A 14,139-nucleotide genomic window follows, 5' to 3' on the forward strand; every position below is an offset into this window, starting at 1 on the left:
GCACACTCTCACTGCCGGCTTTAATTAGATTTGTCTGTGTAACACTGACATCACTATAAAGGCTGCTTTTTACTTACTGCATAGGTTTATGAATTATTTATTCAGTTCATACTAAAGCTAATTTCATTAGTGTATTTCATGGTGGGTATTCCTGATTTTCTTCAGTTGGGAATGATAATGAGATTTCTCAGTTAACTTGTTGGTGTTGGCACTTGAAGGCTGTGCGACGGCCCCTGCCACTGGAACACAGTGCAACAAGGATGAAGCAGTATGGTAGGTCAGTTTTTAATCACCTCTCCTTTTCCCTCTATCAGTCAGTGGAGGAAGCTTGGAGCAGCAGCCTCCTTTTCCACTCCAGTAGACCCTATCACTGCTGCAACCCAGGGCTGGGACCTGGCAGCACAGCAGCAGCTGAGACCAAGGCAGAGGGGAGAAGTGAAGGCGAAGAGCCAAGGAGCTAGAGGTGAAAGCAGCAGCAACCACTGCAAGACGGAGATGGATGAACAATACTCTACCGGACCAATCAGGCACTCGTAGTTGCAGCAGATCATCTTTCTTCAGCAGCGTGGTACCGCCGCACCATCCTGTCCCAGCCCCCATAAACCACATCACCCCAACGCCTGTATGGCACCTTTTTGCCAGATATATAGAGAGAAGCAGACTCAAAGAAAAATGAGGACAGGAACATGAGAAGAAAAATGAGCCGGTGAAGAAGCCAGAGAGAGAAAGAGAGAGGTTTAGGGGGAGGCAGTGGGAGGCTGTATTGATTGTTTTCACTTTGGTGTAATTGCAATTAAAGGTTGCAAACAGCCCAGTGGATCAGTTTCGCTACTGTCACCCAGCAGGACGCATGACAGCACTGATGCATCCGTATACATTTCCTTGGCCACCAGGGAAAAGTGCTAATACACTGTCATCCCCTGTGGATTGTGTGCAGATTAGTGCTACGGTGTGTTGTAATCTTAGCGCGGCAGCCTCTCACAGATTACATATAAATACATTTTGCTGCAACAAACCGATGAAAATCAGTGTTTTACCAGGTGTTTTACTCGCAGGTGAGATCAATAAGACTGTTTTTTAGTGACACCAGTTCTTTCCACTCATGTAAACAGCAGACTTTCCTTTTTACCTCTTTTCTGACATTGAAACTGTTGAAGGATGTATTACCTTGTGATAAGTAATACATCCCTCAACAAATGTTTGTCAGTACCGTTTTGCCTAGTGAACCACACAGAAACACATCATGACTAAGAGAGTGCTGTAGGCAAACAAAGGACCTCTTGTAAAAGCTTTAAATTTTAGTATATTTGTCGCTTTAGTAGACAATCCAGGACTCTTCTGCATAAATGGCAGATGAAAAAAGAGAGCCGAAGAGAGAACCTCTTTGCAATGGACCAACATATCAATATTGAGGCCTTATGAGAAACAGCTAGCTGTATGAAAATTCAAATTCTGCTAAGCTCTGGACTGTAAGGTTTTAACAGCAAGATGTCAGGCGCCCAGATAGCTGAACTGGTTGAGCGGGCGACCCATAAAACAGAGGCTATAGTCCCCAACGCAGCAGCCTGGGTTTGATTCCAGCTCACGGCCCTTTACTGCAGGTCTTCCCCCCCCTATTCTTCTCCCTACTTTCCTGTCTGCGTCTCTACTAATCTATCTAAGAAAATCACTTAAAAAAAACCAAAAAACAGTTATGATGATGTCTGAAATACATGACCAGCAGGATGAAGAACAAGAGAAACAGAAGCTTTGTTATTCACCTGATTGTCACACTCAAAAAAGGTACACTTACTCTGAATGGAGTGATACAAATTCCCCGTGGCATACAGTTTTTCACTGAAAAATCACAAACACTGAAATTCTCCCAGTATATAAAGGTACTTCTCCATACCATTATAATACAGGAATGGGATATGTGTGCAACGAAGACTACAGCTAATACATACATTGTGTACAATGATTTAAAATTACCTCTACACGATTCTCCCAAAGGGCATATAAACACTCACTGCCCACTCAAGCTAATTAATCCTACTTAACATGCACAAACAATAAACCAAACAGAAGAACTCATTCCCAACTCTCCCTCTCACCCTCCAATGAGGGTGACTAAAACACTTTGGCAACACGATCATGGCCTTGTCTCCATGACACTGCTGAACTCCTGAGATACAGAAAAAGTTTGATAGGAAACAAGAAATAATGGTTAACGAAACTGCTAATGAAAACAAATTCAACTAATGTGTCAGTCAACTAAGTAGGATCCATCTTGAGCAGATCAGCACACTAATAAATGAAAGTTAAACACACCAAAGTGAATCAACTCAATTAATATGTATCTGAGTGGATTTGGTAGTGCGATAACAGATAAACAAAAACCAAACAAATTAAGATTGTACTTGGGTGGTAAAAAGAAAAAAAAACTGTTAAAAATATGTTGTTCTGCACATTACAAACTTGCCTTGTCTGTTCTTGTCAATATCTTCTCAATAAATTGTGAGTTTCATAGTTCAAATTTGACCTCTGTTTTCATCAGCTTCATTTCTAGCTGTAGCAGGCACCTGATGTCATTGAAAAAGCTTTAAAAAAAACCCACTTACACTAATTTGGCAACAATAAACAACAGACAAAGTTAGCAATTAGCTGGTGACCATATTGGAGCATTTCACAGCAAAAGATCATTTCTTCAGGAATCACTGGAAAGCAAAAAAAAAAAAAAAAAAAAAAACGAGCTGAAAGACAGTGAATATTGAATTTGCATCTATCAGCCAACCACAAATATGAAACTGAATTAATACAAAGGTTCCTCGGCAACTGCTGGATGTGCAAATAGACAAATGGTTGCTAACATGCTCACCTAATCAATTGTGCTAACAGCTTGTTCTGCAGCCTAGAAATGTACAGTTACACCGCTTTAACACCACATGTAAAAATATACAGTATGTAGAAACAAAAAGGAAGCAGTACTAGGCTGTCATCAGTGTGCCATACCTCAATTTGTACTTCTCCAAGCATCTGAAGTGTTTTATGTATTACACACTGCCTCACAGCAAGTTCTGGATTCATCAACATCACATGCCTGCACTAACACCAAGGTATGCCTAGAATGAATGACTGTTTATGAACAGCAATAGTAGTTTCAAATTTGAACTGCATTGAAATGTTTTAGCTCCACTCGAGCAACAGTTTTTCAAATAGTGTCACATTGGCATAATCAACATTTGCTCTCTCTGTGATAACCCTCCCTGACTTTCTATCACAGGCCCAATCAGTGCATCCCATTAATTCTTTTTTTTTTTTTTTTGGGACCTCAATTTCCTCCCCGTGTGTGTGAGACATCTTTATGGGAACCAAATCGACTGTTCATTAACGAGGGGAAGCTGTATCAAGAACAAACATCTTTAATTAACACATCCCCAGCACTTCCTGTCTTTGATCTCCCCGTTTGATTTATGCCTTTGCAAGAAAAGGTTGGAGCGGTGGAGGGGAACGCGAGAAGTTCGGAGGGGACGATGACGCTCTATGAGAAAATAATGAAACTGTGGAGCCCCTGTTGATCAGTGAGTCTTACAGCATGAGGACCTTTTCCCTGTGTGTCAGGGGGCCAGCTCAATTACCAGGCAGCATAGCTATCTCTTTAATAGCCTGATAAGGCAATAATCCAAAATCCATACAGTTTTAATGACTTTCTGTCTAATTAAGGACTGTTTTATAAAAGATGGACACATCAGAGGCCTACCCATTGTCCAGAAACCTATTGTTAGAGCTATCAGCATAACCAGTTAAGAACTACTAAATGGCTTTTAAAAGTATAATTATATATATTTTGCTCGGAGACTTGCTGTGCATTAAAAACATCAAGTAAGCCATCTATGATTCTACTGTTCAATGTCAGAGAGGTCGGAACAAAGTGGAGGAGTGAAATCTTTTTTAACGCAGTTCTCACACTGGATTTAAATCTCTCCAGTTGGGACTGTAGATTTTGACTTTGTCTTGAAATGCTTTTGGTACTACACCAAAATCTGTATTTTAAATTGTTGCATGAAGGTTTGGGTTTGAAAATCCCAGGACTACACATCATCTGTCTGTATCCTGTGGAATACAGATGAAATAATGTGTGTGTGTGTGTGTGTGTGTGTGTGTGTGTGTGTGTGTGTGTGTGTGTGTGTGTGTGTGTGTGTGTGTGTGTGTGTGTGTGTGTGTGTGTGTGTGTGTGTCTTTTTGTGGCCCAGTAGAGATGCTATGTGTTTGTTAGTCTTTAGTCCCCTCTAGTGTTGAGCTGTAACACTGTCATTGTGTTCATTGCCATTGTAGAGCCTCACAAATTCCCATAGTTTGCATTTTAAAAATGAAGCAGATTTGACTTCTGCCTTCACTGATAAACTGACTTACATTACATGCATAAAATGAAAATTGGCTAAACATTGTTAAGTTAAATTGTATGGTTTTTGTACATTTAAAAAGAAATAAGCACTTGAAGAGAAGTATTCTACCAGGTCAAAATACTCAAAGTCCACAGCTTCAAATGTCACAGCTCTTTTGTTCATCTGTTCACCACTGTGCTCATTAACATTTCTCCACATTTATGAGTTTAAAATTATTTGGTTTAACAAACATACAAACAATCTGGGAATATTGTCATATCTAAGCAGGTTCCATAAGGAATACATGGCAGAAATTCTAATATTTTCTGATGTCTCATATTATTTTTTTTAAAATAAAAATCATATACTATGTCTATCCATTATCTATACAACACTTAATCCTCATTAGGGTCACAGGCTGTTGTCTATCCCAGCTGACTTGGAAAGGTCACCAGTCTATCACATGGCTACACATAAAGACAAACAACCACAATCACATTCACACCTACGGACAATTTAGAGTTAGCAGTTAACCTCAGCATATTTTTGGACGGTGGGAGAACCCAGAGAAAACCCACGCATGCAAAAGGAGAACATGCAAACTTCATGCAGAAAGATTCCAGAACGCAAACCGGGGATCTTCTAGCTGCAAGGCAAATGTGCTAACCACCAAGCCACTGTGCAGCACTCAAACTCACTGTGCGATTGAAGAAAAAAGGTGGATTTATTTTCCATTTTCACATGTGCTTTTGTTGTATGCTGGCACAAAATGCTCCTCTGACTCTGAAAGAGTCAGCCATGGCACAACTGCCTGTTTTCCCATGCTCACTTTATAATTCATGCTCGTTCAAATGGACACACGATTAAGTTGTGATGCAAATATTTGCAAGAACTTGCATTCTGTTACATCAGACAATTCATTTTAAAATTTCATTCTTGAGAGTAGCACAGAGGATGATCTTATGTGTATAGAAAATACACAGAAAAATCATTTTGGGAATTGGGTGAGAAGTAACAGCCTAAATGTTGCATTTATTTGATATGATGACAAGTGCGATGATTCACACAGCTGTAAGGTCAGCCAGTCATCATTACACTCACTTTTGACCTCGAAAAAATTTGTTTTCACATAAGCTGTTGCCAAAATAAATGCGGTGTCCACGATCAGCAAGAAGAAATTTATAAATACCCTTCAAAGTCCTTCAGATCACTGTGACTCATGTTATCCACCGATAAAACTGACTATGTGACATTCTTCTTCCGGACGTGCTGGTCAGGGCAAGAGGTGTGTTTTTAATCGACTGTGATAACACTGTGTGAGACAGAACACAGGTGCATACCTGGATTTTGTCACTGGGGAAAGAACAGTCACACTTTTCCACATCAGCCGAAGGTCAAGTTCAGGTATAAAAGAACAGGAGAAGCATTCGTTCCTTTGCAGAAGCGTTGAAACTCACTGCAGTCATGCTCAGGTTTTTGGTGTTGACAAGCCTCGCAGCCATCGGTAAGAAAATGACAGCACAAACTGCACTGTGTAGCTATTCGTTATTGATCTCTGTTGGTCTTTCTTACTCTCGTGTCAGTCACTCTATCTGTCATGCAGTCAGTTGCTCTTTTTTAGTTCAGTCAACAAACAGGAACTCCAGCTAATCTGCTCTACCAGTACACTCTGTTTCCTGCATTGTCTCCTTTCTACTTACTGTAGGTGGAAAGCAAATATTATTAGGAAATTTCTGGGAATCCATGAATAAATCAAACTCGTGTTTTTATGTTTTTTAACCAGTGCTGGCAGAGCCCCAGCCCAGGTACCTAGAAGACAGGCTTGAAAGGGTTGTTGGAGGTGAGGTGGCCAGTCCCAACTCTTGGCCCTGGCAGGTAACCCACTGTCACACAACTCAACATCTACATCCATCCATCCATCCATTATCTATACACCGCTTAATCCTCACTAGGGTTGCGGGGGGGGGCTGGAGTCTATCCCAGCTGACTCGGGCGAAGGCAGGGGACACCCTAGACAGGTCGCCAGTCTGTCGCAGGGCTACATACAGAGACAAACAATCACTCACACATTCACACCTACGGGCAATTTAGAATAATCAATTAACCTCAGCATATTTTTGGACTGTGGGAGGAAGCCGGAGTACCCGGAGAAAACCCACGCATGCACAGGGAGAACATGCAAACTCCATGCAGAAAGATCCCGGGAAAGCCGGGACGCAAACCAGGGATCTTCTCGCTGCAAGGCGAAAGTGCTAACCACTACACCACTGTGCAGCCCTCAACATCTACATTTCTATTGAAATGGATGAATTAAAATCATGAGCCAGTGCAGTATAACCATATCAAATTGCTGAATAAAACTAAAATCAAGCAAGAATGTTTTCAGGTCTGTTTCCCCTTCAGATCTCTCTTCAGTACATGGTTGACGGTTATGCCTACCTCGCATGCGGAGGAACCCTCATTGCAAGAGACTGGGTGATGACCGCTGCTCACTGTGTGGACAGGTAACATAATGATTACCTGTCTGTCAATATTTTTAAAAGAAGGCTAAAGACGCACCTTTTTAATCAGGCTTTCAGTAGCCTTTTAAATCCTTCTTATATTTTCATTCTCTATTTATTATCTTATATATTTTTACTCTTTTAACTTTTCACCTTTTTACTTATCTTACAGTCTGTTTATTCTATCTTGTAGTTTAAAATTTTTAGTTTTCAACTCCAGTGTTTCCTCAGGGGGGTCTTCCACACTGGGGGCTGTATCCGGTCTGCTGCTGGGGGTGCTGTCCATGGGTCCCTTCGGCCCGGCTGGTTGGGGAGCTCTCCTCCTTGGTGTGGGGGTCCCCCTGTCTGTCGGGGTCGGGGGGTCCAGGTGCCGAAGCCCCTGATGGGCATGGCCTGCGACTCCTCCCAGTGTGGATGACCCCAATGGAGGTGTTTTCCACAATTGTCAGGGCCATGCCATGTCTCCCCACTGTCAGTGGTGAGAGTGTCTGTGCGTGTGTGTCTGTGTATGTGTGTGTGCATGTGTAGTTGTGTGCATATATGTATATATGGAGGGATGGGTTTTCTTGTTTTTAATGTTTTTAAATGTTGTAAAGCATTTTGTGTTGCATTTTAACTGTATGAAAAGTGCTACATATATGAAGTTTGATTGATAGCTAGAATCTCAGATTCAGCATTCTTTGGCTATCTCTTTTAAGTAGGCTTGTACATATTTTTTGATTACTTTGAATTTAATATTCATAGCCTACTCTTTCACAACATTGTGGTATGATTTTATTTCAGATATTTTAAATTCCATCACTGTGAGAAAATCTCTCACAATCAAATTTCTAACATACCAAAGAGAAAAGAATCCATGAGGCTTTAATGACTTGCCAATATACCCAATGACTGATGGTTCACAATATTATGCTTCTCTTTTGTGAAACATTGCAGCACCAGGGAGTGGCGTGTGGTTCTTGGTGAACACGATCTCCTCATTGACAGCGGCACAGAGCAGAACAAGGGTGTCAGCCAGGTTTACATCCACCCCAAATGGAACCCTAATAATGTAGTCAGTGGGTGAGGAATGCTTTTTGTGAATCTGAAGACTCTTTTGTAGATTCTCAATGGGTTAAGTGTTATATTTTAAAGTGTTTTGTTAAGAATAAGTTGTAATGTTTTTAAGGTAATTTATTTCCCTCATTTGTCAAACATCATTGATCAAACATATTGATTCTTAGCTTGCATGGAGTCTGAATGTGACCTTAAGGCAGTGGTACTCGAGGCTATAGACAAAAATGTCTTTATAAGACTACTTTTTGATCCTTTCCACCTCAGGTATGACATTGCCCTGCTGAAACTGTCCTCTGAGGCTACTCTGAACTCTTACGTCCAGCTCGGTGCGCTGCCTCCCTCTGGAGAGATTCTGCCCAACAACAGCTACTGCTACATCACCGGATGGGGACGCACCTCCAGTGAGTTGATTGCATGACCCCATTTGGCCTCCTGTCTTTGTGATTTCAGTAGTTGGGTCCTTTCTGTAAAACTCAATGTAATTTGCCATTTCCTGTTGATCAGCTGGCGGTCCCATCTCTGACGAGCTCAAGCAGGCCTACCTTCCTAGTGTGGACCATCAGACTTGCAGCAGCTCTAGCTGGTGGGGCAGCACTGTGAAGACCACCATGGTGTGTGCTGGAGGCGGCGAGGACTCTGGATGCGATGTGAGTCTGAACAACCATGTCACTAGAGAGTAATACTTCAATAAGTCAGCAATGAAAAGATATGTTGGTGGAAAAACATTTTAAAAATCCAAACAAGAGAAAGCAATTGAGTAAAACCATGTAAATTCCAAATGTCACCATAAGGATTAAACTTGTTTCTCTCAGGGTGACTCTGGTGGCCCTCTGAACTGCCAGGTCAATGGAAAATACTACGTGCACGGTATCACCAGCTTTGGGTCTGCTTTCGGATGCAACACCATCAGGAAGCCCACTGTCTTCACCCGTGTCTCTGCCTACATTGACTGGATAGACTCGGTTAGTATGAAAAATGTGTTTATCTAGTATAGAGGATATTAAAAAGTCCTTCTTTGTGCAGGACTATGAGCATTCATGGGTTTTGTTAAATCTATCCAATCTTGTTTATTCATTTGGGTTTCATGTGATGCTTAAACACTTTTTATTTCTTCTGTTTCCCAGATCATGTATTAAGTGCAACAGTCATCCGTGTGGCAGCACACAAAGGCTGACACCATATTCCATCTACTGTACCTACATAATGGTCTGATCTCATTCTACAAAAATAAACTTGATTAAATTTTGTATGATGACTCATTTTTCACCTGAAGGTTTATGCAGCCACAGTGATATATGTCATTATGAAAGTTACTATTTCACAGTTCTTCTGCGTTACAAGTCAAACTATCCTACCTGCAAAAAAGTGGAGAAAAGGCATTTCTAAATTGAATTTACGTCACATAAATTAAGTTGTGCCCTCAAACTGCAAATAAATGTTCAACATTTGGATACAGATTTTAAGAGACACGTTTTATGTTTCAGTATATTCACTGTGATGCAATCTGTTATCCCACTCTAACACAAACTGTGATGAAGTCTGACACAGACAACAGGTGCATGTCTAACTGCTGCCAAGCTCAGCTGACGTTCCACAGTAAAAGAAGGTCAGCTCAGGGTGTAAAAGACTGAGAAGGGCATTTAGAAACGCTGAGATGCTGCAGAGATGTTTTCACCACTCTCACAGCCATGGGTGACAAATGTTAGGCCTGTTGTGTAATTAATCCGTTGGTGAAAATTGCAGTGTTTCTTACTTAGAAACACAGAACTTAGCAACAGGTAGTCACATTCAAATTTAAACATATTTAGGTTACATTTGATGAATTTGCTTCAGCACTGCAGCACTTCCATTTTTGAGCTTATATCTTTTGCTGTCGTCCATGCTTAAACATCCCCAGCATGACAGGACAGTTTTCTGCAGGTTTTATTCACCGCTTGTTATGATCAGTAGCTATCACTAGGTGTCGCTGCTGTCTGGACTGGCACTGTTTGTTTTCTAAGTGAACTCCGTCTAGCATGGCTACGAGCTGGTAACAATAAATGTTCATCTTGAGCAACAGCAAGCCTCTCCCATCAATCAAACACGAACACAACACCGCTCAGCACAACAAACAAGGACTGCGCTCTTTCTGACTCTCCCGCGGTACCACAATTAAATCATATCACATTTGGGACACCGAGCAGGGCTATAAGCAAACACAAAACAGTAAAATATCTGACCAAATAATCAACAAAATAAGATCCAGGGCGCAACATAAATAAACAACAAAAGAATAAACAAAATAAAGTAAATGCAAATGCAAATGAACACCATTATACACAAATCCAATGCTATAATATTTATTTTATTATTACTCCGCCAAGGAACGTGGTGGAGTTATGTGACGATCCGCGTACGTTTGTCTATGAATCTGTCTGTCCGTGTACAACATTACTCAAAAAGGGACAAATATATTTGGATTAAATTTTCAGGGAAGGTCAGAAATGACACAAGGACCAAGTGATTAGATTTTGGCAGTGATGTGGCTTACAATCTGGATCCACGGAAAAGTTCAGGATTTTCCATTTTGAGATATAGCGGCTGGCACGGCATCACTGTAACTATGACAACAAATGAACGTTGTGTCAGTTGCCTGCTGACGATCCTACTACAAATCCACCGTTGCTGACTTATCGGAAATGATACAAGGAACAATTTATTAAATTGTGGGGGTGTTTCCAAGTACCATCAATTCCTACCACCTGCTACATGTTTAGGTGGCGCGATTTGGTATCCGTACATAACGTACACATGCATAACACACACCTGTGTTCAGCGCAAGGTCAGGGAATGAACAGTTTTGGCTGAGTACTGCCTCTCTGAGTGCTTTTCTAGTCGATATATATTTTAAGACTTTATAAACCCTCCCCACACACCGCACATCACCGCAGAACAACACTATGCACAGCGATCAGTCGTTTATATTTCATTATACACTGTATTATGACAATGAAGCATATTCTATTCTATTATGTGAAATGGACAAGTCATGAACTGATGAACTCAGTCAGTACTGGATTTTGAGACGATTTTGCCACCAATGTCACTTGTAGAGGTCCTTGTCGTTGAACTCGCCTGGCAGAATGGGATGAAGACCACTTTTCTGTTTGAGCAATATGGCTGGAGTGAGGATGAATGGATCTTGTGCATCTGTAGACACGGGCGCCAGAGGTCTCTTCTTCACAGTGGCCATCAACTCAGCCATATAGTTGGTGAGCACCACATGAGTTAGCCTAGAAGGTCCCAACAGTAGAAGCATGGAGTCGAGGATCTTATGGGTGATGATGATCATTCTCTCCCATGCCCCTCCCATAATGGAGGAATGAGGCGGCTTGAATGTCCATGTGCAGCAATTTTCTGTGAAGTACCTCTTCACAGAATCTTTGTCAAAATTGGACAAGAGTCCAAGATCCTTGCATGCTCCGATGAAATTGGTTCCCCGATAAGAACGTATTTTCTTAACTGGCCCACAGATTGCCAGGAACCTTCTCAGGGCATTTATAAAACTCGAGCCATCCATTGATTCTATGTCCTCGAGATGGATGGCTCTGGTGCTTAAACCGGTGAACAAGATCGCCCATCTCTTGCTTTCAGCATGGCCAACCCTCATACGACGTACAGAGATGGTCCAGGGTCCACTTCCATCAACACCAACATGCGTGAAGGGCAGTTCCATACTGAGTCTATCGGGAGGTAAGTCAGCCATTTTCTGGACTGCGCAAGTCCCCCGGAGCTTACGGCAGGTGATGCACTTAAAGATGAAACTGCTTACACATCTTTTTGGCACCCAAAATCCAGTAGCCAGCTGAGTGGACCATGCCCTCAGTAAAATGGCGTCCTTGATGTTGTGATTCTACATGATAATGTTGCACAAGAAGGTATGTGACATGATGTCATCCAGGAATGACTAGGGGCCTTTTCTCTTCGTGCCCCAACTGTGACTCCTGTATACGTCCTCTGACTCTCAATAGACCATCCTCATCAATGAATGGATCCAGTATCCTCAGAGAGCTGTCCTTGGGGATATCTCTTTGGGTCCTGATGCATTCCATTTCCTCAGCATAGGTTTCCTGCTGCACAGATCGAATAATAACATTTTTACTCTGTTTGAGTTGCTTCACTGTGTATGGTGATCCACAATGATGCCATCCCTTACAGCTCCCTGTAGATCTCAAAGTGGTGAGATCCAAGTCGACTGTCACGGGTGGTGCAAGTGAACCCTGTCGCTTGTGTGCAAATGTCTTCATCTTGTTCTGGGTCCACGAGTTCAAAGGTGGCTGTGGTGCGCGAAGTTTTCTCTGGTTGAGACAAAAATGGCAAGGGGGCTACCCATCTATTGTCCTCATCCTTATAGACTCTCTGTTCCATAGTCTTCAGGAAGAGCATATCCTCAACTGACAGGCTTACCTTAATCATCTTTTGTCTGTTTAAAGACACCTCATCCCAGAGGGTCTTCGTGGTCCTCATGTGTGAGACCCTCCACATGTACAGGTTCAGGGAGACGTGGGGACTTGCTGCTGTATCACTTCTCCTTTACAACAAAGCGATTAGGGCATGGTTCAAAAACAGAGTGGTGGCCATTTTCCAGAGTGTTGGTATTGTATATGCTCACAGTGGCCAGCTTGTGGACGTTTCCTAGACAGATGTTTTTCCTAGACAATTACCCATCCCAAGTCCAGTTTTCGAGCACAGGAGGAATTATGTGGCCCATTTATCTGTTTTCGTACTTTGTGGATCCTTATGATGTCTTTGTGGAGCAGGATCATGATTGGAGCCTGAGGGCCGAGCTCTGGGATCTTATGAGCCAAAGGTTTCAGATGCGCATGATGCAGCGCTGTTTCTAGTGTGGGAATTTCAGAGCGATTATTCAGAATGGCATTACACTCAATCAGTGTTGGTAGAAAGAGAATAGCCTCCCCGTACATGGACTCTGCTTGAAAGCCATGCGCTCGTCTGCCTGCTGTCTCAACTACACCAGCACATGTCCTGATGGAGTAAGGAGAGTTGTGGCCTTTAATGTTGAAAAGGTAAAAAAAAACTCAGACCTTACTAAAGATTGATTGCCCTGATCGTCCAATATCGCATACACTCAAAAAGCATTTTCCTGCTGGCCAGCTGGGGGAACCTTCACAAGACAAATCTATGAGTACAATTTTTCAGCGAGGTGTCCCCCACAGACCTGAGTGCAGCTTGAGGAAACAGTACCTTCTTCATTGTACATTGTTATCCCCCTCCCCACCATGCTCATGTGCAGGGGTTTGTGCCTCTGAGGACCAAGGAACAGGTCCAGGGTGCGGGGCTGAAGTGTGACTCTCGCTTCCACATTCAGCACATTTTATACTGCTGTCACAGTTCTTGGCTAGATGTGCTGATGATGAACAACATTTATAGCAGATGACATTTGCTCTACCAAAAATATACACATACAATAACAATGGTAACTTAAAAGGCTATTTTTAACATACCGACAATGCTTTCAAAGACGTGAACGTAAGGATGATGTCAACTGATAAAAGGTTGATGAATTTCTTAAGGGATGCACATGGAGAACAGACTGACACCTACTAATGATGTCATCAACAACAGACACTGATCCTCTAACCTAAATGTTGCACACAACCAACAGCAGGAGGTGCTAAAACAGCAAAATAAAATAACTGGCTGATAAGCAGCACAACCTCACTTCCCCTTTGACATCATATACTGTAAAATATTGCATTATTCACTGTATCTTTTAAAACCCTTGATATGGATAATTATTTTGCAACAAAATCTTCTGTGAAATAAGCTTGTTCTGCTTCTGCAAATATTTTCTCTGGTCGATCCACTATGAATAAATGCATTCAAATATATGAGTGTTTTAAAACTATTTGTAATTGCTTGGTACCCTTTTAATAGAGTTAACTGCTTTGAAGTCATGTTGAAATATTTCCATGACAGCACCATTTCACATGACACTGATGAATGGATGGTGAATCATGCAGCAACATTAAGTTGTGATGCAAATGTTTGCAAGAACTTGCATTCTGATCCATCAGACAATTTATTTTAAAATTTTATTCTTGAGAGTAGCACAGAAGATGATCTTATGTGTATAGAAAATACACAGAAAAATCATTTTGGGAATTGGGTGAGAAGTAACAGCCTAAATGTTCCATTTATTTGATATGATGACAAGT

The 14,139-nt window shown here is 41.7% G+C and overlaps 1 protein-coding gene across 2 annotated transcripts; it reads left to right on the forward strand.

Moving 5' to 3' along the window:
* Nucleotides 1–5,711: 5,711 nt before the first annotated feature.
* LOC111576044 (elastase-1-like) lies at nucleotides 5,712–9,168 on the forward strand. 2 transcript variants are annotated; one of them, XM_023281540.3, is made up of 8 exons: nucleotides 5,712–5,868; nucleotides 6,148–6,239; nucleotides 6,768–6,868; nucleotides 7,802–7,927; nucleotides 8,186–8,322; nucleotides 8,426–8,568; nucleotides 8,734–8,883; nucleotides 9,046–9,168. In XM_023281540.3, the coding sequence occupies exons 1-8, from the start codon at nucleotides 5,829–5,831 to the stop codon at nucleotides 9,055–9,057; spliced, it is 801 nt and encodes a 266-aa protein (XP_023137308.2). In that variant the 5' UTR covers nucleotides 5,712–5,828; the 3' UTR covers nucleotides 9,058–9,168. The 2 variants fall into 2 exon arrangements, with proteins under 2 accessions (XP_023137308.2, XP_023137307.2); XM_023281539.3 differs by lacking the exon at nucleotides 9,046–9,168 and having other exon boundaries at nucleotides 8,734–8,910.
* The last annotated feature ends 4,971 nt before the right edge of the window (nucleotides 9,169–14,139 follow it).

The sequence above is a fragment of the Amphiprion ocellaris genome, chromosome 5 (assembly GCF_022539595.1).
Source record: "Amphiprion ocellaris isolate individual 3 ecotype Okinawa chromosome 5, ASM2253959v1, whole genome shotgun sequence".
NCBI classification, from domain to species: Eukaryota; Metazoa; Chordata; class Actinopteri; family Pomacentridae; genus Amphiprion; species Amphiprion ocellaris.

Coding starts and splice junctions, on each gene's coding strand:
- LOC111576044 (XM_023281539.3), top strand. CDS start 5,829: ATGCTCAGGTTTTTGGTGTTGACAAGCCTCGCAGCCATCG. Junction 5,869..6,147: donor GACAAGCCTCGCAGCCATCG/GTAAGAAAATGA, acceptor TTTTTTAACCAG/TGCTGGCAGAGCCCCAGCCC. Junction 7,928..8,185: donor CCTAATAATGTAGTCAGTGG/GTGAGGAATGCT, acceptor TTTCCACCTCAG/GTATGACATTGCCCTGCTGA.